Source organism: Anabas testudineus, chromosome 12, assembly GCF_900324465.2.
Source record: "Anabas testudineus chromosome 12, fAnaTes1.2, whole genome shotgun sequence".
Classification (NCBI taxonomy): Eukaryota; Metazoa; Chordata; class Actinopteri; order Anabantiformes; family Anabantidae; genus Anabas; species Anabas testudineus.
In genome coordinates this window covers 15196376-15218804 of record NC_046621.1, presented here as the reverse complement: position 1 = coordinate 15218804, position 22429 = coordinate 15196376, and the positions used below count along the sequence as shown (strand labels likewise).

General features: G+C 41.5%; 3 protein-coding genes across 3 annotated transcripts; 2 read left to right on the top strand and 1 right to left on the bottom strand.

Moving 5' to 3' along the window:
- Positions 1-1820: 1820 nt before the first annotated feature.
- Positions 1821-7863, top strand: utp25 (UTP25 small subunit processor component). Its single transcript, XM_026356912.1, has 12 exons — positions 1821-1989; positions 2758-2791; positions 2919-3105; positions 3191-3415; positions 3524-3612; positions 3705-4115; positions 4256-4472; positions 4563-4765; positions 5533-5715; positions 5942-6051; positions 6670-6915; positions 7326-7863. Exons 1-12 carry the CDS (start codon positions 1889-1891, stop codon positions 7579-7581), a joined length of 2262 nt encoding a protein of 753 aa, XP_026212697.1. The 5' UTR covers positions 1821-1888; the 3' UTR covers positions 7582-7863.
- A 7000-nt stretch (positions 7864-14863) lies between these two features.
- On the top strand, positions 14864-17871 carry zmp:0000001267 (b(0,+)-type amino acid transporter 1). Its single transcript, XM_026355828.1, has 6 exons — positions 14864-15577; positions 16240-16373; positions 16556-16685; positions 16774-16898; positions 16988-17075; positions 17162-17871. Exons 1-6 carry the CDS (start codon positions 14879-14881, stop codon positions 17390-17392), a joined length of 1407 nt encoding a protein of 468 aa, XP_026211613.1. The 5' UTR covers positions 14864-14878; the 3' UTR covers positions 17393-17871.
- A 378-nt stretch (positions 17872-18249) lies between these two features.
- On the bottom strand, positions 18250-21082 carry adprs (ADP-ribosylserine hydrolase). Its single transcript, XM_026354717.1, has 7 exons — positions 20936-21082; positions 20625-20837; positions 20025-20121; positions 19733-19940; positions 19429-19616; positions 19147-19247; positions 18250-19013 (listed from the first exon to the last, which is right to left on the bottom strand). Exons 2-7 carry the CDS (start codon positions 20809-20811, stop codon positions 18625-18627), a joined length of 1170 nt encoding a protein of 389 aa, XP_026210502.1. The 5' UTR covers positions 20812-20837; positions 20936-21082; the 3' UTR covers positions 18250-18624.
- Positions 21083-22429: the final 1347 nt, after the last annotated feature.

Genomic DNA, 22429 nt, shown 5'->3' with positions numbered 1-22429 from the left:
TACATCCATCATATGAAATTCTGTGTCACAATTGCACTCACGATGTCTTAAAAAATACAAAAAACCTTTCAGAACCCCAGCAAACATCTCACAGGGTTCATTGAAGCGTGGTTGACAGCTATCTGCCACAGGGATGTGGGCATGCACAGTTTAGCTGTATGTGTATAAAAACATGTTCAGATGTTTAGTTGATGTGTTACATATTTAGAAATGGTTAACATGATTATGTACTTGTAAACAACAACATCATTATAGATTTACATGATTTGCCAATATCATGGGGATAAATCTGACAGTGAAGAGATTTTAACCAGATACTTGTCATAAATTAATTGAGGATTCCTGGTGTAAAAAATCCAACTGTGATCAATCTTCAACCACAGGCTTTTCCCTCTTATTGACTGCACTCCTGTGAAACTCCAGCTTTGAGTTTACTCCTTTTCCCAGGGTGTCCTTTTCTGATGACGAAGTGAGCTCTTAAAGAAAAAGAGAATCAGATGAATACATATCAAAACACATGACTGAACATGCACCAAGGCCAGTATAAGAAGGTGAGGCCCTTATGATTGTAGTCATCCTGGACTGAACATACTGTAGAATCAAATAACAACTTTAAATGTATTCCTTCACTTACAGCGTACATGTTAGAGAGGTTGTTGAAAAGCACTTGGCCCGCGCTCACTTTGTTCCTCACTCCTCGAACGGTCCCGTTCTTGCTGCAGATGTTGATCCGTTTGTTGCTGAAGAGCATCTCTCTCTTGGCACTGGCGTACACAAGCAGCTCATCAGGTTCAAAGCCGTTCTCATCGACAGAGGTTTCCACCTCCAGACCATTCAAGTGGCTGTTGGCCTTGCTGGGGGGCGGTGGGCTCCCCTGCTCTGCCTCAGGGCTGCTGGTGCATTCAGAGTCCACTGAGTCCAACACTGAGCCACACCAAGCTGCTTCATCCTTGAACACCTCCGTCAAGACCCGTCCGCTGTTGGCAGATGCTACTCTAAACCTAACTGTTTTCCCACCTTTCTGTTTTAGTTTTGGCCCCTCCATTGAAATGCAAGAATATCTTACATGATTCACATCAGTTCAGAAAGGCCAGATGTGTTCTTTTAGCCTGGTCCATCGCTCTTTGCAAAACAATTATATCCTCTCTGATGTGTCAAATTGAACTGAAAATACCCCGAGTCCAAAAACTAGACACCCAAATGGTTAATAATAAATGAGGGTCTGCCATGGTAACGGTTAAAACAGGCAACAGTAAGTTGATATTAACATGTTCAATAATTGATCAAGGTTAGTTTTTACACAAGCGATAGACTACAGACCTCATGTCTAATCTTTACGAGACACACTTAGGATGTGCTCTGTCATCCCCAGGTTTAAGTTAACATTTACCCCCAACACACTACAGATCTTCCCAGTGCTGCACCCTATAGTATCATGATGTTTTAGCTGACTCGTCCCATCTGATGAAGCAACATTTTGTGCTCCTGCTTTCAAGAAGATGTTACAGAATTTGCTCCCCAAAGAGAAAAATAATAACACCAGTTAAATTGATAACTAATGAATGACTCACCACAGTTTGCACCTGTGCAAATGCCGTTGATGTTGAATGTGACCTTTTGCTATTGAATTCTTTTTTTTTCTTTTTTTCTATTTGCTTCTTTTTTTTTGTTTGTTTGTTTTAAATGTCCTGTTAGTGATAGTTAAGGAATTTAAAGGTTGTAAAAACATGTTTGTGAGCTCATATATGATCATTCATTTCATTTATTCACCACAACAGGAAAAAAACGCACATGTGTAATTCCCCGCCGATCCTGTAGGTGGTGTCAGGGAGACACAACAACCACCAACCACGAAACTGCAGAAACACACGTGTAGCACGTTGTCAACATGGGCAAAAGAAGACAGAATAAGCAACTTTTTACCAACTTGTCTAAAAAACAAAAGAAACACTTGAAAGAATTTGGAGAGGAGCATCCGTTTCACGATGTGTAAGTAGTGCAGCGGACACGGCACTAATGGTCTTAAAGGAATAGCTAAGCTACTTGTTGTTAGCCAGCTAGCTAAGTTACATTCTGTTTCCATGTCTTCAGGTGGTGATCGTAGCTGTAGACGTGTTATTGTTAAACACAGCAGTAAAACAAAGCTCATATGGATGAAAACCTAACGTCTTAAAGAGGCCTGACATGCTATGATTCTTCTTATTGCATGTAATAACCTGTGCATTCATTAGCAAAGTGGCTAGCAGCATAAAGAGTAAAGATTCAGCTAGATCCTCTGACCTTAAATACTGACTGTGACATAGTTGGTAGATTTATTTAATTCAAATTCCTTCATCAACCAGACGAATGAACCCCTCTGTGCACACACTGAACAGTAGAGAGAGATGTGCTTGGCTGACATTTTTTGGTTATCTCCTGGTGTCAACAGTATTTAAGATATGGAGCAAAATATGATGCAAAGATGTTTATTTTTCAGTAAATCTCAGTGTCTGACACGTTTTAATTTTGATGATTAGGTTTTCCAGCTCATGAAAATCAAACATTTCCTAAGATCGATCAATAATTATGGAAACGCAACAAAGAAAAGTCCAATTTCTTCAAGTGATCATTGATGTACTCTATGCTTGGTCAAGGCTCCTTTTGCGTGAATTACTTTCACTGTTGAGGTGTTAATAAAGCCCAAGATTCTTTTATAGCAGTTGTCAAGAACTTTTCTTCTCTAACTTTGTTCAACCACTTTTTCCTTCTTTTTTTTAGTGAACATCCTCAAAGAACTGAAATAGTAGAACTGGTAAGTAGACCTGAAAAATGCCAAATTATAAAAAACCAAAGACTTATTTAGGGCCATCCATTGATAATAGTAACCCAGTAATAAATAATAGTCTTATGAATTCAGATGTATTTCACATGTGCTACAGCCAGCAAGCCCAGAACAATCTGACACTGAGCCTGATGAGCTTGAAGAGGCAGAAGAGGAGGAACCTGAGCAGAAGACAGCCTATCAGAAACTTCTCTCAACTCTTAGCCATCCCACCAACAACGACCACACTGAAGACGTTGAAAGCACTGATGATGAAGAGGAAGAAGAGGAACTACTTGGTGAAGGTTAGTTATTTATTTGCAATGCTCAGAGCGCAGTACAAGCCAAGTTATAGATTTCATCCCAGCTTTGTTATATTTTTTGTTGTAGCTGGGGATGGCGATGAGGGTAGCGTTGAAGATGAGGGAGAGGCAGAGGAAGAACCAGAGGATGCAGATGAGTCTCTGACTGAAGCAGTGGAAGGGGAGGAGGAGAAAAAGCAGGAGGGAGGTGAAGAGTTCATAGACAAGACACATGAGTCCCAGTTCTGTCTCGAGACGAACTTCATGGAGAAAGAAGAAGAAGAGAACTCTGAAAGCACTGCTGACAGCAAAGGTAAGAAAGGAGTGAAGAATTTGAACAGTTTTCAAATTATTTGAACTACGCGTTGTATCAGAAAGTTTGGCTACAGTATCTCGTGTCATTTTGATTCTCTATACGCAGACATATTTTTCCAGCATTTGGACACAGAGCTTGGTGAAGATGATGTGCAGAAGATAACATCTGGCAGCAAATCCAAGACTCAGATCACGGTATTAACCACATCATTTCATTAAATCTATCAACAAGCTTTTTTCTTAAAAATAGATTGTAACTGCAGTTTCTGAAATTGCTGTTCTCTTAGTGGCCTAAATTGGGAACTCTGCTTTGTACCAGTCCCCTGGAGAAGTTTGGACCCATTGGCCAACATAAAGAGACAAACCTCCCAGTTTTTCACAAACTCTTGGAAACTCGTTGGAAGGATCTAAACCAGACATCTAACCCTAAGGGCAACCGTGAGGAGATCAGCCCTCTTCAGCTGGAGTTGTTGGCCCTTATGGGTTCCTACAAGGACCTTTATTACCCAGAAACATGTCCTCTGGACCGAGGCCCACAGGTTCGTAATGCTTACTGCCTCCATGTGCTAAACCACGTGCTGAAGGCCAACTCCCAGGTCCTGACTCACAATGCACTTCTGAGAGAGCAAAAAGCTCAGTCAAAACCTGGAGCTGAGCCACAGGATGAACCCAGAGACCAAGGACTGACTCGGCCTAAGGTAAAGCACATTAATACAGAGCTGCAAGTAGTACTTTGTCACAATAGAAGTTTGTTACTAATTAGTTTAAATGTTTATTTTTCCTCCCAAGCAGTGGTTTTGAGCTATTATTTATTTATTTATCTATTTGAATGTGTCAGGTCCTGATTCTCGTTCCATTCCGGGGGGGAGCTCTGCGAGTTGTCCAAACGCTCATAAGCCTGCTGGAGACCAAAAACAAAAAGATAGTTGTCAGCAACAAGAAGAGGTTCAAGGAAGAGTTTGGAGAGGAGGCGGATGATAAGCCACCCACTCTGCAGAGACCAGATGATTACCACGCCATCTTCACAGGCAACGTGGATGATCACTTTAGGATAGGTATGGTTTAACAAAAACAAGATGACCCACTTTTAAAAAACCTCCCGAGTTGATCTCTCTGATCTCTTGTTGCTGTCCTCTGTTCACCAGGTGTTTCCATTGTGAGGAGCAGCATTCGTCTGTACGCCCCCTTCTACTCTTCAGACATAATCATTGCATCTCCACTGGGTCTCCGCACTGTGCTGGGAGCTGAAGGGGAAAATAAGAGAGACTTTGACTTCCTCTCCTCCATTGAGCTGCTTATAGTCGACCAGGCAGACGTCTTCCTCATGCAGAACTGGGAACACATACTGGTAAGAATACATAGGGACACATCACTGCATCAGAGCATTAACCTTAGATTTATATTGCTGTGAAGATGAAGCACCATCTGCTGACCAACAACCTCTGTAGCATTTAAGAAAACAAAGTACAGATTTGTTTCCAGGAAAGTTGGGATTTTTTTCTAAATTGCATTAAAAGCTAAAATCTGTGATTTATTAACTCACTTGAGGAAAATTAACAAGTAAATTGGTAACAAGTAAGGTTATTGTGATTAGGTATAAAAGAAGCAGTTTTTGAAGAATGATTCTTCAATCAGACACATGAAACACAATTGATTTCCACTGTGTCTTTTTTGTGTTACATCTTTCCTCCTACACACTTTACACAGTGACCACACCCCAAACCTGAAATCAAACATATTAGACTATTTCCCCCACTGTATGTTATATGTGTGAGCCCACAAGTCCGTGCAGGGATAGTCCAGAGTGCAAATGTGAAAACAGCTAAGGAAGGCCATCCAGATTCTTATCAGCAAGAGGTGCAAAAGTGCTCACAACATGGGTGACTGAGCATTTGTGTGAAGATACCATTGACACAGATGTGTAAACTGGGACACAGACTGCCGCCTGTAACCTGGAAATGGATATTTCAGCAGGTCAATGCCAAATCTCATTCTGAACTGCCAGAATTTTCTTGTGACAAATAATCTTAATATTTCAGAAATGACTATTGTGGAAGGTTGTCTGTCTGTATGTTTGACCTCTTATGAAGCATAACATGGTTCCACCCCCACCAGCATGTGATGAAGCACATGAACCTGCAGCCTCTCGACTCTCACGGCGTGGATTTCTCCAGGGTGAGGATGTGGAATCTGAACAACTGGGCCCGACACTACAGGCAGACTCTAGTATTCAGTTCCATCCAGGATCCACACCTCAATAACATCCTTACAAAACATTGTGCCAACTACCGTGGTCAGGTACTACACTTTGCACTTAACAGCACACTGATCATTCGGTACGATAACAAGCAGTAATTATCTTATAGATCCTCAGTAGTTGGGCTCATTTGACAGTTTTGTGGTTTGCTATAATGCTGCATATCCCAAAAAAACACCTGATTGCTTGTACTATGCTGAACTTTCCCAGTAAACAGTGTCACAGGCAATTAAATTAGTATTTTATTTTTTAAATGGCGTGTTTCAGATCATGACTAAGAACATGCCAAAGACTGGTTCCATCTGCCAGGTGCTGGTTCAGCTGCCTCACGTGTTTCAGATGTTCTCCGCTGACAGCTTCATGGATCATGACGCTCGGTAAGGTTTTACTGCAGGCAAATCGCATCCAGTTCAACAAGTAGGCTCGGCACGATAGATGTGTGAAAAAGTGTTTTGTTTACATCCATGTTGACTCATTAGCGGTTTTCTCCTTCCCCCAATACCCTTTGTATTGCTGAAGCTCATGTGCATCCTCATGAATGCACCAGAAACAGAATAAGACCGTCTCATAACAGCATGCTCTGTAGTGCTACTTGAAGTCAGAATATTTCAATTCCTTTTTCTGTGAAAGTTATGTCTGCCATTACTATAACTCATTCAATTTCTTGGTTTATTAACCTTTTCTGCTTTTGTACTAATCAGCTGTGCTCGTGATCCAGATTGTCGTCTTTCTTTTGAAGAGTTTTTCAAAGATCTAGTCAGTGTTTATGTTGTAAATGACTATAACTGGAATCTGTCATTTTTTTAATGTAATATCTACATAGGTCAATGGCACATTGTGTTTGCTAATGTTAGTTTATCAATTTAAAAGAGTAATTGATCATTGGTCAAAATAAGAAAATCTATAATGCACCTTTCTGAGGGATCAAATTAATTACAGTACAATCATGCTTTTTAAATCTGCTCTACATCCACTGTTTCCCATTCTGCCCTCAGGTTTAATTTATTTGTAGATAAAATCCTGCCGCAGTACAAGGACTCAGTTATGTCCCACACTCTGATCTACATCCCCTCTTACTTCGACTATGTCCGAGTGCGCAACTACATGAAGAAAGAAGAGATCAACTTTACCAGCATCTGCGAGTATTCCAGCAAGTCAGAGGTGTCCCGAGCCAGACACTTCTTCCAGAAAGGGGAGAAACAGTTCCTGCTCTTCACCGAACGCTTCCACTTCTACAAGAGGTCAGTTCTTTTTAATGAGGTACCCTCAACACATGCTTGAGTAGAAGACAGTTTTTTCACCCAGCAGTCGGAGTGCAGGATTTCTCAGGTCTCTAAACTTGCTTGTCTGGAGCCACATGAAAAGTTAAAACTGAAATCTTTATTACAAATCACCAGTGGTGATTTGTCACCACTGGTGACAAACCACTGACAAACCACTGACCACTGACAAAGTATGTCAAGGACATACTTTGACAAGTTCACATTTATATTTATAAAGACTCATATGACACAGTAGTTATTACCTTTTAGTCTCTGTGAATTTTTAATGACACAAGGCTTCTTCATGCATTTCTGAAGGGATGCTAACAGATGATGATGGCACAAGCTGTTCGAGCTGCCCCTTTGATTTTCCATACTTTTTGTTTCAGATATACCATCAAAGGAATCCTGAACCTGATATTTTATGGATTGCCCACCTTCCCCCACTTCTACAGTGAGGTGTGTAACATGCTGGCAGCAGGGGGTCAGGCAGAGGAAGCCAGCTGGACCTGCACAGCCCTTTACTCTCGCTATGACGCTCACAAACTGGCCGCCATCGCTGGAGCCCAGCGAGCCGGACAGATGCTGCAATCCAATAAGAACGTTCACCTCTTTGTTACAGGAGGGGAAGATAATGCCTCCTGATGGACAGAAAAAATAAGACCATTAGACCAAAACCAGGGTAGACCTCTGAGGATGCACTCTGTTAAACTGGGATTACCCTGTGGACTAGGTGTTGACTGCAAGTCTGTAATACTGGATTACGAATTAACACAACAGGTGTTACGATCACTGAAGAGTGTAGAGATCATGAATCATTGTTATGGTTTGTAAACTGTGGTAAGAGGTTGTAAAATAATGATCATTATCACTGCTTATGTTTGTTAGGTGACCAAAACAAATAAATATATTTTTTTTGCCAGTTAACTAATTTGGTAATTAGCCATGAGCCTTTAGTAGTACTAGTAGTAGTACTAGTAGTAGTACTAGTAGTAGTACTTTCAGTTGTATTGCTACTAAACAATCTCATTTTTGATTTTGTGATAATACACAAATTAATTCAAATTTTTCAACTGAATCATTCATTTAATATATAAAATACAAAAATACAGTGAGATATGTCTGTGAGCAGCTGAGTGTGTGGATGTAAGGCACCAGCATACAAAGGACACATGAAGAACTCTGTTAGCAAGATGATAGATCTTATTTAATTTTAAGACTTATGATTACCTGGGTGTTCTCTGTCATTCGAAGACAAAAGATGGGAGCACAGTCCGAAAAGATATGTGGCCGTCACAGCATACACTTAGTAAAGATAAGGTACAAAGCATAACACGCTGTAATAAATACATTCAGAGCTATCACCCACCCACATAATTATTAACCCTGAGCTGCTGCAAGAGTGACTTTGGCCACATAATTACACTGTTTTCTCTGTAGGTAAGGTTATATGTGATAGGTGTCGGATGACAGATGCTCTGTAGGTGCTGACATTATGGATGACAAAGCACAGAAGCTCAACCTGAAGCGGGAAGTAGGGCTGGTGGGAGCCGTGTCCCTCATTGGAGGGACAATGATTGGATCCGGGATCTTCATGTCCCCACAGACAGTGCTTTCCACTATCGGCAGCCCTGGGGCCAGCTTGGTTTTGTGGGCATGCTGCGGATTATTGGTGATACTGGTGTCTTTTTGCTACGCCGAGCTGGGGACTGTCATAAAAGAATCAGGGGGAGAGTACATCTACATCCTCAGGACTTCAGGTCCAGTCGTTGCCTTTGTGTTAGTTTACACCTCTGTGCTATTTGTGAGACCTGCTGGGGTTGCTGGCATCTCACTGAGTTTTGCTCAGTATGTGGTGGCTCCATTCTACCCAGACTGCCCTCCTCCAGTGGTTCTGATCAAGTGCGTGGCTGCAGCTGCAATTTTAGTGCTGGCCACTGTGAACTGCCTCAACGTTCGCTTTTCAATGTCAGTCCAAGTGTTTTTTATGGTGGCTAAGGTTCTGGCCTTGACAATCATTATAATAGGAGGTGTGGTGATGCTTATCAAAGGTCACACTGAAAACTTTCAAGACTCCTTTGAGAACACAAATGTGGCCATCAATCCAATTGGCATTGCATTTTACCAGGGACTCTGGTCTTATGATGGCTGGAACAATCTGAATTATGTGACTGAAGAGTTGAAACGTCCAGAGGTAAGTCAAAGGCAATGAGGTGTTTCAGCTGGAGTGGCATTGACTGTGTCACTCTAGCACCATCCATCCTCCCCAGCTTCACCATAAAAAGATAAAGTAATAAATGTTTTTGAACAAACATTTGATTTATTTTTATTATTGCAAACCAAAGGCGAAAATACAGGAGTAATGTTTAAACTATTTTATTCACCACCTACATGGCTTTATAAAGTGTATGACGTAAGAGGTGGCAGTGAACACATCAGTAAACAGAATGCCTGGCTAACCAACAAGACCTGAAAACTGGGAGGAGGTTTTCAAGTCTGATGCTTTCAGCTAAACCTAAAAAACTCTCATCCAGAGCAGTGTAGTGTCACAGAACCACAGCAAATAAATACCAGGTGTACTAGCTGTATCATCATTGCACTAATCAGGCTGATGATGTAGATTACAAGCAAAGGCTTAACCAACCTGTTATTTCATAGCGTGAAATAATGTGTGAGTCATGGGAAGCATATAATGGGTTGTCATCTGTAACACAAGAGCCCACTTTGGTATAACGTAGCTGTTATGTGCATCCATCCATGTCCTGTGCACAAATACTTTTATAGAGTCATTGGAGGCTGCAGTTGATCTGATCCCATCACACATGGAGTGAGACACATCCTCTTACGGGGCACCACACAGGGCTAACACTTTGCACTCAAGAGTTTCCAGTTCACGTGACTTACTGCGAAATATCAACAAGCAGCTTTTCTTGAGATGCAGTCAGAATTATCAGTTAATCTTTGCTGTAAAACAGGAAAACATGATGGCATGAGGAGGGATGCAATGAGCAAAGTCGAACATAAACAGCCAGGCCACACCTTGGCTTAGTGGCTGTTGAAGGGTGTATTTACATCATTAAATTGTGATCACCGCTTTAAAATTACCCAGTATCCACCAGTTAATCTATAGCCAGTACAGTTCAGTAACTATCCAGTGACCACAGTGGATGCATCTGAAGAAGCAGCAGTCGGAACAATGGAGGGTGACAAACAGAAGCTCAACCTGAGGAGAGAAGTGGGGATAATAGGAGCTGTGTCGTTCATTGCTGGAACCATGATAGGGTCTGGGATCTTCATGTCTCCACAGTATGTACTCTCCACTGTTGGCAGCCCTGGAGCTAGCCTTGTTATATGGGCCTGCTGTGGGTTGATAGCCATGCTGGGGGGCCTCTGCTATGCTGAACTGGGAACAGTCATTCCAGAGTCTGGAGCAGAGTACATCTACATGCTGAGGACTGCAGGGAAGGTGGTGGCCTTCATGTTTGTCTTCAGCTTCATCCTTGTCATGAGACCTGCCAGTGCCACAGGAATTGCACTGAGCATTGCTGAATATGTTGTGGCCCCATTTTATGAAGGCTGCACCCCTCCACCGCTGGTGGTGAAGTGCGTGGCTGCAGGAAGTATCATAGTGTTGGCCATAATCAACTGTGTGAGCGTCCGCTGGGCCACCGCCATCCAAGTGGTTTCCACAGTAGCCAAAGTGCTGGCACTGGCACTGATTGCACTGGGAGGTGTTGTGATGCTTTTCCAGGGGAACACTCAGAACTTTGATAACTCCTTTGAGGGAACAAATCTTGGTGTCAGCTCCATTGGTATTGCTTTCTATCAAGGCTTGTGGTCCTATGATGGCTGGAACACTTTGAATTTTTTAACTGAGGAGCTAAAACATCCAGAAGTAAGAAACTACTGTTTATAAATTAGAAATTAAAAATGCTGCAGCAATTGTTAAGCGATTTTACATTAAGACAAAAATGTATGAACTTAAATGTACATTATCCAGCGTACTACAGCCTTAGTACGCTGGATAATGTACATTTAAGTTCATACATTTTTGTCTTTTATTGTCTATTGATGTTGTTGGGCAATCACTCAATGTTCATATCTTACACATAGAAGATCAGAATCCTGTGTCTCGTCACACAGGTAAACAAGGCTTGACAGTGAATTATACAGGTTAGTCGTTGAATAACAGAATCGGTCATACCTAGATAAGCAAAGAGACATTACAATCGATAGCTGATGTACAAACATTTACAACTACAGTGGAGTTAATAATAAAATGAAGTAACCTACGATGAACAGTTTTTACTGCCCCGTGTCCAGTGGTATTTTGCAAATCATTTCTAAAATCCGTAGCTTACATTCCTTTCATGTGTATCTATTTATCATCTATTTATTTCAAGTTCATTATTTATGTTATGCTCAGTGTTAAATATTTTACTGTTTTTAGATTTTATTTCAGATTTCTATCCTACCCAGACACAAAAAAGAGCTTTTTCTTTTTTGTTTGTTTGTTTTTGGCATTTTAGCCTTTATTAGATGACTTCACAGGAGAGAGACAGACAGGAAACATGGGGAAAGAGAGGATGTGACATGCAGCAAAGGTCCCCATCCGGACACTCTCTGGAAATGTTGCAGAAACGTGGCATGCACTCTAACTATTAGGCCATCAGTCCCCTACAGGGCAGTGTTTTTTTTTGTTTTGCTTTGTGTGTGTGTGTGTGTGTGTGTGTGTGTGTGTGTGTGTGTGTGTGTGTGTGTGTGTGTGTGTGTGTGTGCACTATATTACCCAAGTACGGTAGTACCAGGAGGGAGGGTAAATGTTTGCCAAAACATATACTTCTTAGCTGACAGGTCCAGATCCATCTATTATCTTAACTGCTTTTTCCTGTTAAGGGTAACAGTGGTGCTGCAGCCAATCCCAGCCGTCACTGGGTGAGAGACAGGACAGGTCACTAGTCCATCATATGGATGACATATAAAGACAGACAACCATTCACACGCATGGGCATTTTAGAGTCATCAATTAACCTAACCTAAGAGTCTTTGGACTATGGGAGGAAGCCTGAGTACCTTGATAAAACCCACCGGGCTGGATTCAAACTAAGGTCCTCCTAGATATGAGGCAACAGTTCCCCACACCATTGACTGGTTCTGAAGATTTTATTTTTGGCCAGGAAAGTGGTTGATTCTTCACACTGATCATTGCCATATTCAAATTAGCATTGCGTTGTTCAGCGTCATTCCACTTTGTTAGTGTGCACGTCTTTAACCAAGGCTCATTTCTTCTGTTTACGGTACAGTGTGAAGTGTTGGTACACAAGTAATTCACTTATTAAAACTGTGTCATGTAACTGACGTGCAGGAAAAAAAACCTTTCACCAGTATCGTTTGGCAGTGTTTATATACACTTTTGGAAAAAAAAAAAAAAAACTAAGGCACAGTTGCACCTTATCACTTTTTTCTGTACATGCACAGGTTGTTTTGATACAGAAAAGAGGCATCACCAGTATGGTGACCTTAGGATGGCATGTCTTACTTTTACAGGTGATTTTATATGTATTTAAATGTATTTATGGTTGACTCTGCAAATCAATTTTCAAAGGGAAAATGTTTTTTTCTAACATAATGGGTCAATTGTTAGAGGATTAAATTAACAGAAGAGCATGAAAAGTGAAATTGGCATACTTTAAATTTATCCTTGTCCTGTTAATATGTTCAAGACAGACAGGAAAACCTTATAGTCAGCCAATATAGCACTGCCAGTCAAAGCAATTACATGAAAAGAACTGTGCAATATAAGTAAGCAACAGTATTTTTACAATAGTTTGTTGTCAACTCATTATATTAATTTACACCGACCCCTATAAATTTACTTTGCACTTATTTCGATGCTGATTTATAGATATGAGATCACCTTTGCTGTAAAAAAGGAAAAATATGATTCTGTGGCAGGGCTTGTGAACACAGTTCTAACACTACAGAACAGTCAGCGGTTAATCTGTAGCCAGTTCAGTAGCTATCCAGTGACCACAGTGGATGCATCTGAAGAAGCAGCAGTTGGAACAATGGAGGGTGACAAACAGAAGCTCAACCTGAGGAGAGAAGTGGGGATAATAGGAGCTGTGTCGTTCATTGCTGGAACCATGATAGGGTCTGGGATCTTCATGTCTCCACAGTATGTACTCTCCACTGTTGGCAGCCCTGGAGCTAGCCTTGTTATATGGGCCTGCTGTGGGTTAATAGCCATGCTGGGGGGCCTCTGCTATGCTGAACTGGGAACAGTCATTCCAGAGTCTGGAGCAGAGTACATCTACATGCTGAGGACTGCAGGGAAAGTGGTGGCCTTCATATTTGTCTTCAACTTCACCATTGTCATGGTACCTACCAGTGCTGCCGCACTTGCACTGACACTCGCTCAATATTCTGTGGCCCCATTTTATGAAGGCTGCACCCCTCCACCGCTGGTGGTGAAGTGCGTGGCTGCAGGAAGTATCATAGTGTTGGCCATAATCAACTGTGTGAGCGTCCGCTGGGCCACCGCCATCCAAGTGGTTTCCACAGTAGCCAAAGTGCTGGCACTGGCACTGATTGCACTGGGAGGTGTTGTGATGCTTTTCCAGGGGAACACTCAGAACTTTGATAACTCCTTTGAGGGAACAAATCTTGGTGTCAGCTCCATTGGTATTGCTTTCTATCAAGGCTTGTGGTCCTATGATGGCTGGGGCACTTTGAATTATTTAACTGAGGAGCTGAAACATCCAGAAGTAAGTGAGTTTCAACATATATTTTTCATATATGATAACATTTACAGTTAGCAATTAAAAAAAAAAAAAAGCAGTATAATTAGGCGTTGTGGAGGTGATACAGAGCAGCACTGTCTATGTGAAAAATTCAAAAGTTGAATGGCTTTAAATCAAGTACAATAGTCTTGTGCTGACTGGCACAGAGGAGAGTGAGATTGTAACAAGCTGGATTGCATATGTTTGTTCGAGAATATAAATTATAACACTTTCTCCAAATCCAACTGTCCATCTCACTACCTGACTGGCTGTTATGCGCAGTTATTGACAGTGGTTAAACGTTGTGTTTGGTAATGTTAAGGTGATTAATTAGAAAGAGATGCCGTTGATTTGTCACTCTCTCTCTGGAAACCAGAGACCAGTGGAAACTGTACCAGCCAAATTCCTCCCACAACACAAAGAATCCCCTCAAGGATTTAGCGTTTTTCTGTAATTTATCACCCATCTGCCAACCAGATTACTCATTTACTCCAACTGCTGTAAATGTACAGTGGCATAAAAAATATGTGAACCTTTTGGAATATCCTGGTTTTCTGCATTAATTTGTCATAGTACATGACATCAGATCATCTAAGTCAAGATTAGTTACAAAAGTAATGAGCCTAAAATAATGACACACAGAAAAGTCTGATATTTCATGTTTTTTATTCAGAACAACCATATAAACCTCATAGTGCTAGTGGAAAAAGTACGTGACTCCTTGGAATTAATAACTAGTTGACCCCCTCTCCCCCCTTTGGCAGCAATAACGTCAACCAGGGGCTTCCTGTAGCTGGGGATCAGACCTGCACATTGTTCAGTATACAGTAGAAGCCCATTCTTCCCATCAGAATTGCTTTAGCTCTGTCACAGTCTTTGAACGTCTCATGTGTGTGACTCTCCTAAAGTCCATAGCTCGCATCTCTATTGATTTAAAGTCTGCGTTCTGACTTGGCCACTCCAAAAGGCGGATTTCGTTTTTCTGAAGCCATTCTGTTGTGTGTTTTGTGTCATTGCAAGTTTCAGCTGGCACACAGACAGACTCTCATCATGCTGAAGAATCCAGCTGGTAAATTTGTAGTAATCTGTTAATTTACAACCAGTTCTGTGTACACTGTGTGACCACAGTGGATGCATCTGAAGAAGCAGCAGTTGGAACTATGGAGGGTGACAAACAGAAGCTCAACCTGAGGAGAGAAGTGGGGATAATAGGAGCTGTGTCGTTCATTGCTGGAACCATGATAGGGTCTGGGATCTTCATGTCTCCACAGTATGTACTCTCCACTGTTGGCAGCCCTGGAGCTAGCGTTGTTATATGGGCCTGCTGTGGGTTGATAGCCATGCTGGGGGGCCTCTGCTATGCTGAACTGGGAACAGTCATTCCAGAGTCTGGAGCAGAGTACATCTACATGCTGAGGACTGCAGGGAAGGTGGTGGCCTTCATGTTTGTCTTCAGCTTCATCCTTGTCATGAGACCTGCCAGTGTCACAGGAATTGCACTGAGCATTGCTGAATATGTTGTGGCCCCATTTTATGAAGGCTGCACCCCTCCACCGCTGGTGGTGAAGTGCGTGGCTGCAGGAAGTATCATAGTGTTGGCCATAATCAACTGTGTGAGCGTCCGCTGGGCCACCGCCATCCAAGTGGTTTCCACAGTAGCCAAAGTGCTGGCACTGGCACTGATTGCACTGGGAGGTGTTGTGATGCTTTTCCAGGGGAACACTCAGAACTTTGATAACTCCTTTGAGGGAACAAATCTTGGTGTCAGCTCTATTGGTATTGCTTTCTATCAAGGCTTGTGGTCCTACGATGGCTGGAACACTTTGAATTTTTTAACTGAGGAGCTGAAACATCCAGAAGTAAGAAACTACTGTTTAAATTAAAAACTAAAAAATAATGCTGTAGCAAATAGATGTACATTGAAGATCATGCATTCTTTGTGTCATTCATTGTTTATTTATGTTGTTGGGCAATCACTCATTCTACAAAATAATAAGACGATCTCATTGCACACGCACATCCAGTCACCCAACCCCTCACATTTTCTTATCTCAAGATTAGAATCCTGTATATCCTGGTTTCTTTGCAGCAATGGCTTTTATCTTGATGATAATACTGTTCAGCATTGCCACAATGGCAGTTATCACTGCAGAGTATTCATTGCCATCAGAATCCAAAGTGATGGTGTTGGCATTCATTGTAGCTGGAGGGGAAGTGGAGGTTCTTTCAGAAGTCTAGAAATGTCTTCAAGAATCAAGTACTCTGGTTATATACTGACTTGTACAACAACGTCACTGAGCAGTTAAAAAGCCCAGAGGTGAGAAATTATATTGTGCACGTGTGCTTGAATGTAAAACTCTGGATGAGCAAAAGCAGCAGAACAGAACAGAATGTTTTCAACCACAGCTGGGATCAAAGTCAAGTTAAGAAACTTGTGTTAGGTAACAGTCCAACCATCGTGCAAGCTTATTTAAATTGATCAAAAGATAAAAATGTCTTCTCTTTTTTTTTTTTTTCGTAGGTCAATCTCCCTAGGGCAATTTTGATAGCCATTTCCCTGGTGACTGGCTTGTATCTGCTGGTGAATGTGAGCTATCTGACGGTAATGACGCCTAGAGAGCTCATGACCTCCAGTGCAGTAGCAGTAACCTGGGGGTAAGGAAGAACCTCATGTAGATGTCACACACTGAGGTAGTTGCATTTACTGCAAATGGATATTTTCACTTGTTTCTGGTGTTAAAATGTCTAATAGTCAAAGGAGCTTAAATCTGATTTGCCTTCGTTTTAACCTTTTCAAATGTTGAAGCTTGTGAGAGAACTTCGCTCTCTTTCGACAGGAATAAGGTGTTAGGAAGCTGGGGGTGGATCATGTCTGTAGCTGCAGCATTGTCTGCTTTTGGCTCACTGAACGGAACATTCTTCAGCGGCGGCCGCGTGTGCTTTGTCGCTGCCAGGGAAGGACACATGGTGAGAGTCTCTGTCCGTTACAAATGTGTGTGTGGTTGTTGAATATGAGAATATCGTCAGTGACTTTAACCCAGTCTTGTGTTCATAGCCAGATCTTCTGGCTATGGCTCATGTCCACAGACTGACTCCATCCCCAGCATTGATCTTCACCACTGTTGTCTCACTGTTGGTGTTAATCCCTGGGGACTTCCAGAGTATTGTCAACTTCTTCAGGTGAATCCTGGGCCTGCAGTACCTTATTTATTTCTTTATTTAAAAAAAAAAACAGTATGTTTGTCTGACATTGTTATTGTTCTTGTTAGTTTCACTGCCTGGTTTTTCTATGCCATCACCCTGGCCGGACTCCTCTATCTCAAGATCAAGAAGCCGGAGCTCCCGAGGCCATACAGGGTCAGTGTCACACACACTTCCCTGCTTTTTTACGCTACATGAGAATCCCCGCGTGTTGTCACGCTTGTCTCTTCCTCTCTCCACAGGTTCCCATTATCCTCCCCATCCTGGTCCTCATTGCAGCAATATTCCTTGTGCTGGCACCAATCGTTGACGATCCTCAGATTGAATACCTCTATGTGACTTTATTCATGTTCAGCGGAGTCTTAATCTACATACCCTTTATCCATTACAAGCTCCTCCCAGGCCTGTTGACCAAGTTAACAGTGGTCCTGCAGCTATTCTTAGAAGTTGCCCCTGCAGATAAAAACCTGTGATTTCTCGTTTTTATAGATTCGCTTCTTAATAACACGCCGTTTGCTATGACCCTCAAAAATTGCATTCACCATCCACACCCAGGGTGTATAGCCTGCCTTTTCTTCCTTGTATTATGTATGCACAGATTGTAACATCAACCATAATCCACTTGTAAAATATGTTAAATGTCAAAATTTTCATCATTAAATTGGTTTCTTCTTCTTCAGCCAAATCAGTGAAATTTGCCTGTGCAGCAGTTCATTCTGTGTAAGTACTGTATGTAGTGATAAATGACTGTGAATTTTCTACTTCAGTTTAGTATAAATGTTCTTTCGCAAATGGAGCTTTAAGATTTTATATTCCAAACATATTTCATACAATACAGGTTTTGTATAATTCAATATAGTTTTTTATCTTGACTGCTATTACCTGGCCCTGCAGCTCCATCAAGAGCATGAATCGAAAACTGCGTCATGCTTCATTATGAAACAATCACTGATTAAATACGTCTTACAGTTTCAAAGAGTTGTATGTGAATTATTTCAATGAAATCTGTGGTGGCATTAATAATGTTATTTGTTACTTGTCATCTGTGGAAAGAGTTGAAAAATTCAGTGTGTAGAAGGCACCCTTCAACAACGAGACGGCTGGAGCAGTTTGCTCAAGAGAAGTGGAACAAAATACCTGTTGACGGGTGCAGGAGTCTCATTGAGTTACAGAAATCGAACATATATACGGTTAATCATGCTAACCCAAAAAGATGGAGGTCATTTAAACCATCTCATACACTAATTTGTTGTTTTAGTTCATCTTAAATATAATATTTATTATTCAATATCTTTTACATGGCATAAAATAATTCAACACACAAAAGGAAAACAGGGAAGGGAGACAGCATTTAATATATATTGTATGCATTAGCAGACCAAATATCTGTATGACTGCTGAATTCAAAGTAGTTTGTCTGATGTGTAGCCCCGATGTAAAAGTATGACATTTTGAAAAAAAGAATTGGACATTTACATGTTGTTTGTCCAGGTTTAATATTTATTTTCTATTTGAATATCTGTGTTCTGGGCAAATGGCTGGTGGATCTTTCTGAAAAAGTCATTCTCCGTGTAAGCATAAAGGTCTCAAGACTTGCTGGATCCAAACGGGTTTTTCAAAAGAGCTAATGTGAAAGTGTCTCTAATGTGTGTTTTAAGTGTGCCTGTGTTTGTGTGAATCCTTTCAACAGAATCCAGTTGAAGCATCACTCTGCTCCAGTTTTCTTCTCTGTGCCATTAGAGTTTGACTTGTTTTTAGATCCATCTTCACAACTCTGCTCTCCTGTCCCACTCCCACCCCCCTGTGACGACTGGTGGTACAGCATGTGAAGCCGCTCTGCATTTATATCTGCATCTTTTGTCCCTTCACAGCAATTTATCCACGACTGACGAACGGCTTCGATACCATAGTGGGCACCAGCAATGGCGCCAGCCATGCAAGCTATGGTGTCTGTGTCCCCTCCCAGGGCCAGGCTGTACGCTATTGTCCTCTCCACACCACTGTAGCTCTCTGGAAGGCATTCCCGGGGCTGCAGGCAGTGGAGCACACAGAAGATGGCAGTGGGCACTGAGTGGAGTGCTGCAATGCCATTACCTGCGAAAACAAATAACGATTCACAGATTGGAAAGATGTTACTATATTAAAATGTTAAAGTTTTGCTGAGCGGTGACTGAGTGAGAGACAGAAGATTAAAGCTTGATGCAAGATGATGCAAACAGATACTGACCCAGTTCAGAGATGACCTCCTCTATGCTGACCTTGCTCCTGTCCATCAGGTCTCGAACTCTGTGGAGGCGCTCACAGAATGGCTTCTCTGCTTCCTTTAGACTGAACAGACACAGTATGTTAGGGAGCGCTGATACTGAAAAATAACACTCCCAGCATGGATTGAACTGGAAAATATCTTCCAAGTTTGCTGAGTAATAACACCAAACTTCAGATTGGACAGACATGACTAGATCATATCTGAGCTAAAGCAGAAAAATGGACATATTCATCCAAAACTTACATTCTGGCATCACGCAGTGCTGCCTCGTCGCCCTCCACTTCCTCCATCTCTGTGATTAGCCTGTTAATGAACTGGTGAGGTAAATCTAGAGCCCCATGCAGGGAGAGGTGCACAGCCAGCGCCTGCAGCACTGCTCCATTGTAACCCAGAGAACAGGAGTGGGTTAGCATGGCGCCCAGACGAGCAAACTGGATAGGACAATAGAAAGAGCACGCAGAATGTGACCGAAGACATAAATATATAAAAAATTATTTTAGTAAACATCATATGTGCACTATTTTGTTATTATATGGCCTTTTCTCACTCTTTTAACATCAGCCAGATCAGGGAAGGCCAGTGCAAAGGGGGCCGCCCTCATGGCGCCCCCATTTCCAAAGGAGCCGCGACCATTAAACTGGTCCCTGGCCGGCTGGTACACGTCACTGAGTTGGGGGGAGGATAGTTTCTTCAGCACTTGAATCACTCCAGAACCATAACCACGACCTGGGGATGAGCTGTACTCCTTAGCAAACCTAGAGGAGCAAGATGCCAAACCTCCAGTCTGCATGTTTGTGTATGTTAAGCTCGTTTCACTTACACTAGTTTTCACAACATACCTGCGAGCCATATCCTGCTCATCAAAGCCAGCATGATTGAGAAGGGACTGGACCACACAGCGTGCCATCGCCGTGTCATCACTGTACTCCAGGATACCTAACACACAAACACACACATACAAACAATGCATAATGCACAAAAAACATCTTGCATCGCATGTCCGCTCTGAAGGATTTCAACACCTTCTTCAACCCCATAAAAAACCAATCAAAGCTCTATGTCGTTAACAGCAGATGTAAATGTAATAGTGCTGAGTTTATCTGTCATAACCTTTGATTTGTCATGTAAAAGAGTTTATTACACTAAAATGAAAGTGAAGGTTGTTTTTCTCGGTTTTAAATAAAATATGGTTTTGTAGACGTCTCTTTGCATCATTTAGAAATGATAATTACAGAAAATGTTCTGTGTATAGCTTTGCTAACCACTACCCCAGGTCAGGATCATGCATCTTAATCACTGTATAAGTAATTGTAGTCTTTTCAAGCTCTTCTGCAGGATGACTACAGTAATCTGGGCGTCAGTGAAGAGCAGTGTTATCTATTCCACCGTTTTAACAACACACTGGTATGTGGCTTTTAATTTCCGCTCCTTCTACTAACCAGTCCCTTTCGTCTCATCGTCCAGGCTGTTAAGGTGCTGCAGCACATTCTCCATGGGAACATCCTCTGCTCCTTCAAACTCCCCGCCGACACAGTCTCCGAGCACAGCCGAGACCAGCGCTCCTCTGAAGCGGGACAAAGACGCAGGGCCCCCCGCTGCCACAGCTCGCACTGCCGTCATTGCCATTCATCCGCCGGGGAAGAGACTTGAACCTATACCGTAAAAAAAAACTCTTCCGCTGATCCACTGGCAGGTCGTAGAAAGTGTACGAGTGAAAACAGCAACAATCGTCGACTTAGATCCTTCTTACAACTGCTTCCTGAAAACGTTTTGATGCGTGTTTGACCCCGTTGACAGCTTCGTAGAAATAAAAACATAGAACGAGCTCGCCTTTCTTCTTCTTCGTTTTCCTCCTTCTTCCGCTTCTAGTGTTTATTGACCGTTTCAAACAGCGCCACCTTCTGGATTGACCTATGGATCAGAATGACACTATTATCAAAACTATGAAATTATTTTAAAAGTCTAGTAAAAACTTGGCTTGGAAAATGGCTATGTACAATATATGCCCTGCACTTCGTCAATATTATATATTTCTATATAATATATATTTATATATTTTATAATTGTTTAAAATCAAACGCTAATTTATGCATTATATGAGAATGCCTAAGTATTTGCCTCCCTTCTCTATTATATTACTACTATATATTAATACTCAAAGCAGTGTGATCAAACCTCATCCTAGAAATCCTCCTAGTTCTATTATTTTTACTGTTGCTGGTGTAATAACTTTGACCCTTACTTTCTTTATTCCACTCTTGTGGAATAAAGAATTATACATCAATTATACATTTAACCTTAGCTTTGCTATAACTTAGTCTCATATCTCTTACTATATATTTTTCTTGTACTCTTTCCATACCGTATTTGTCTGCTGCTTTGCTTCCATCCACCTCTGTATGGACAACAGAGAATGACACAGTGGGACTGAGGACTTTATCATCAATCTCTAAATCCTTCACCTTGTTCTCTATTGTCCCACCAAAACTCCTTATCTGTCCTCTTTACTTCTCTTCATAATATTTTAGTGACTTTGATTTCGATTCTTACATTGTTTTTCTAAATTTCAGAGCCATGTGTAAAACCGATACTGAAGTTGATCTAATAACACTACAGCACAGCCTTAAATTGGATGTTGCCAAAAAACTGAATAATGTCTTATTATGTCTTATTTCCTGAGCATGTCATGTGCTTTTCCTGCATGGAGAGATATTGCTGCTACGTTTGCTTTGTAAATTTGAGCTTTGACAGTATGCAGTCTGTTCTCCTTTGTTTATTTCTATACAGTAACATATGCTGGATACCGAAGTGGCTAGAACAAATGCGAACCTACTTTATTTAAAAAATGTAATTGTCGGTACCTAGTTGTTAAGGTTTTAAATTCTTCCTCAGTAGAGGCCTGTCAACCATCGTGATTTGCTTTTCTTTTTGCCACAGAGCTCACCATCCTTCTGCGCTACACCACTGTAGTTTGTGCACATTATAGACATATGGCGCAGATACTCTGTATATTATGGTAAAGGCGCACTTTTCTTGGGCTCGCCTCCAGCTGGACCAGACCTCTGAACCTAATGAAACACAAAGATGTCTCAGTGCTGATTTTGATTTAAGTCATTTAAAAGCAACTGATGTACAGTCGTGAAACTGAGGAAGTGCCTTTTCTTCCTCTATCATTGACTATACTCTTAACTGTGCTAATGACTTTTTGCCTAAATATTGCACAAAAAAACTCTAATTTTCCTCT

What these genes read in the sequence shown, in the direction of transcription:
- adprs (XM_026354717.1), bottom strand. Translation starts at nt 20,811, where the DNA reads ATGGCAATGACGGCAGTGCGAGCTGTGGCAGCGGGGGGCCCTGCGTCT. An exon ending in GCACTGCGTGATGCCAGAAT is followed by an intron (nt 19,248 to 19,428) that starts GTAAGTTTTGGA and finishes GTGTCTGTTCAG; the next exon opens with TCTAAAGGAAGCAGAGAAGC. An exon ending in GGAGGTCATCTCTGAACTGG is followed by an intron (nt 19,014 to 19,146) that starts GTCAGTATCTGT and finishes TTGTTTTCGCAG; the next exon opens with GTAATGGCATTGCAGCACTC.
- zmp:0000001267 (XM_026355828.1), top strand. Translation starts at nt 14,879, where the DNA reads ATGGAGGGTGACAAACAGAAGCTCAACCTGAGGAGAGAAGTGGGGATA. An exon ending in GCAGTAGCAGTAACCTGGGG is followed by an intron (nt 16,374 to 16,555) that starts GTAAGGAAGAAC and finishes CTCTTTCGACAG; the next exon opens with GAATAAGGTGTTAGGAAGCT. An exon ending in AGTATTGTCAACTTCTTCAG is followed by an intron (nt 16,899 to 16,987) that starts GTGAATCCTGGG and finishes TGTTCTTGTTAG; the next exon opens with TTTCACTGCCTGGTTTTTCT.
- utp25 (XM_026356912.1), top strand. Translation starts at nt 1,889, where the DNA reads ATGGGCAAAAGAAGACAGAATAAGCAACTTTTTACCAACTTGTCTAAA. An exon ending in AAGGACTGACTCGGCCTAAG is followed by an intron (nt 4,116 to 4,255) that starts GTAAAGCACATT and finishes TGAATGTGTCAG; the next exon opens with GTCCTGATTCTCGTTCCATT. An exon ending in GTGCCAACTACCGTGGTCAG is followed by an intron (nt 5,716 to 5,941) that starts GTACTACACTTT and finishes GGCGTGTTTCAG; the next exon opens with ATCATGACTAAGAACATGCC.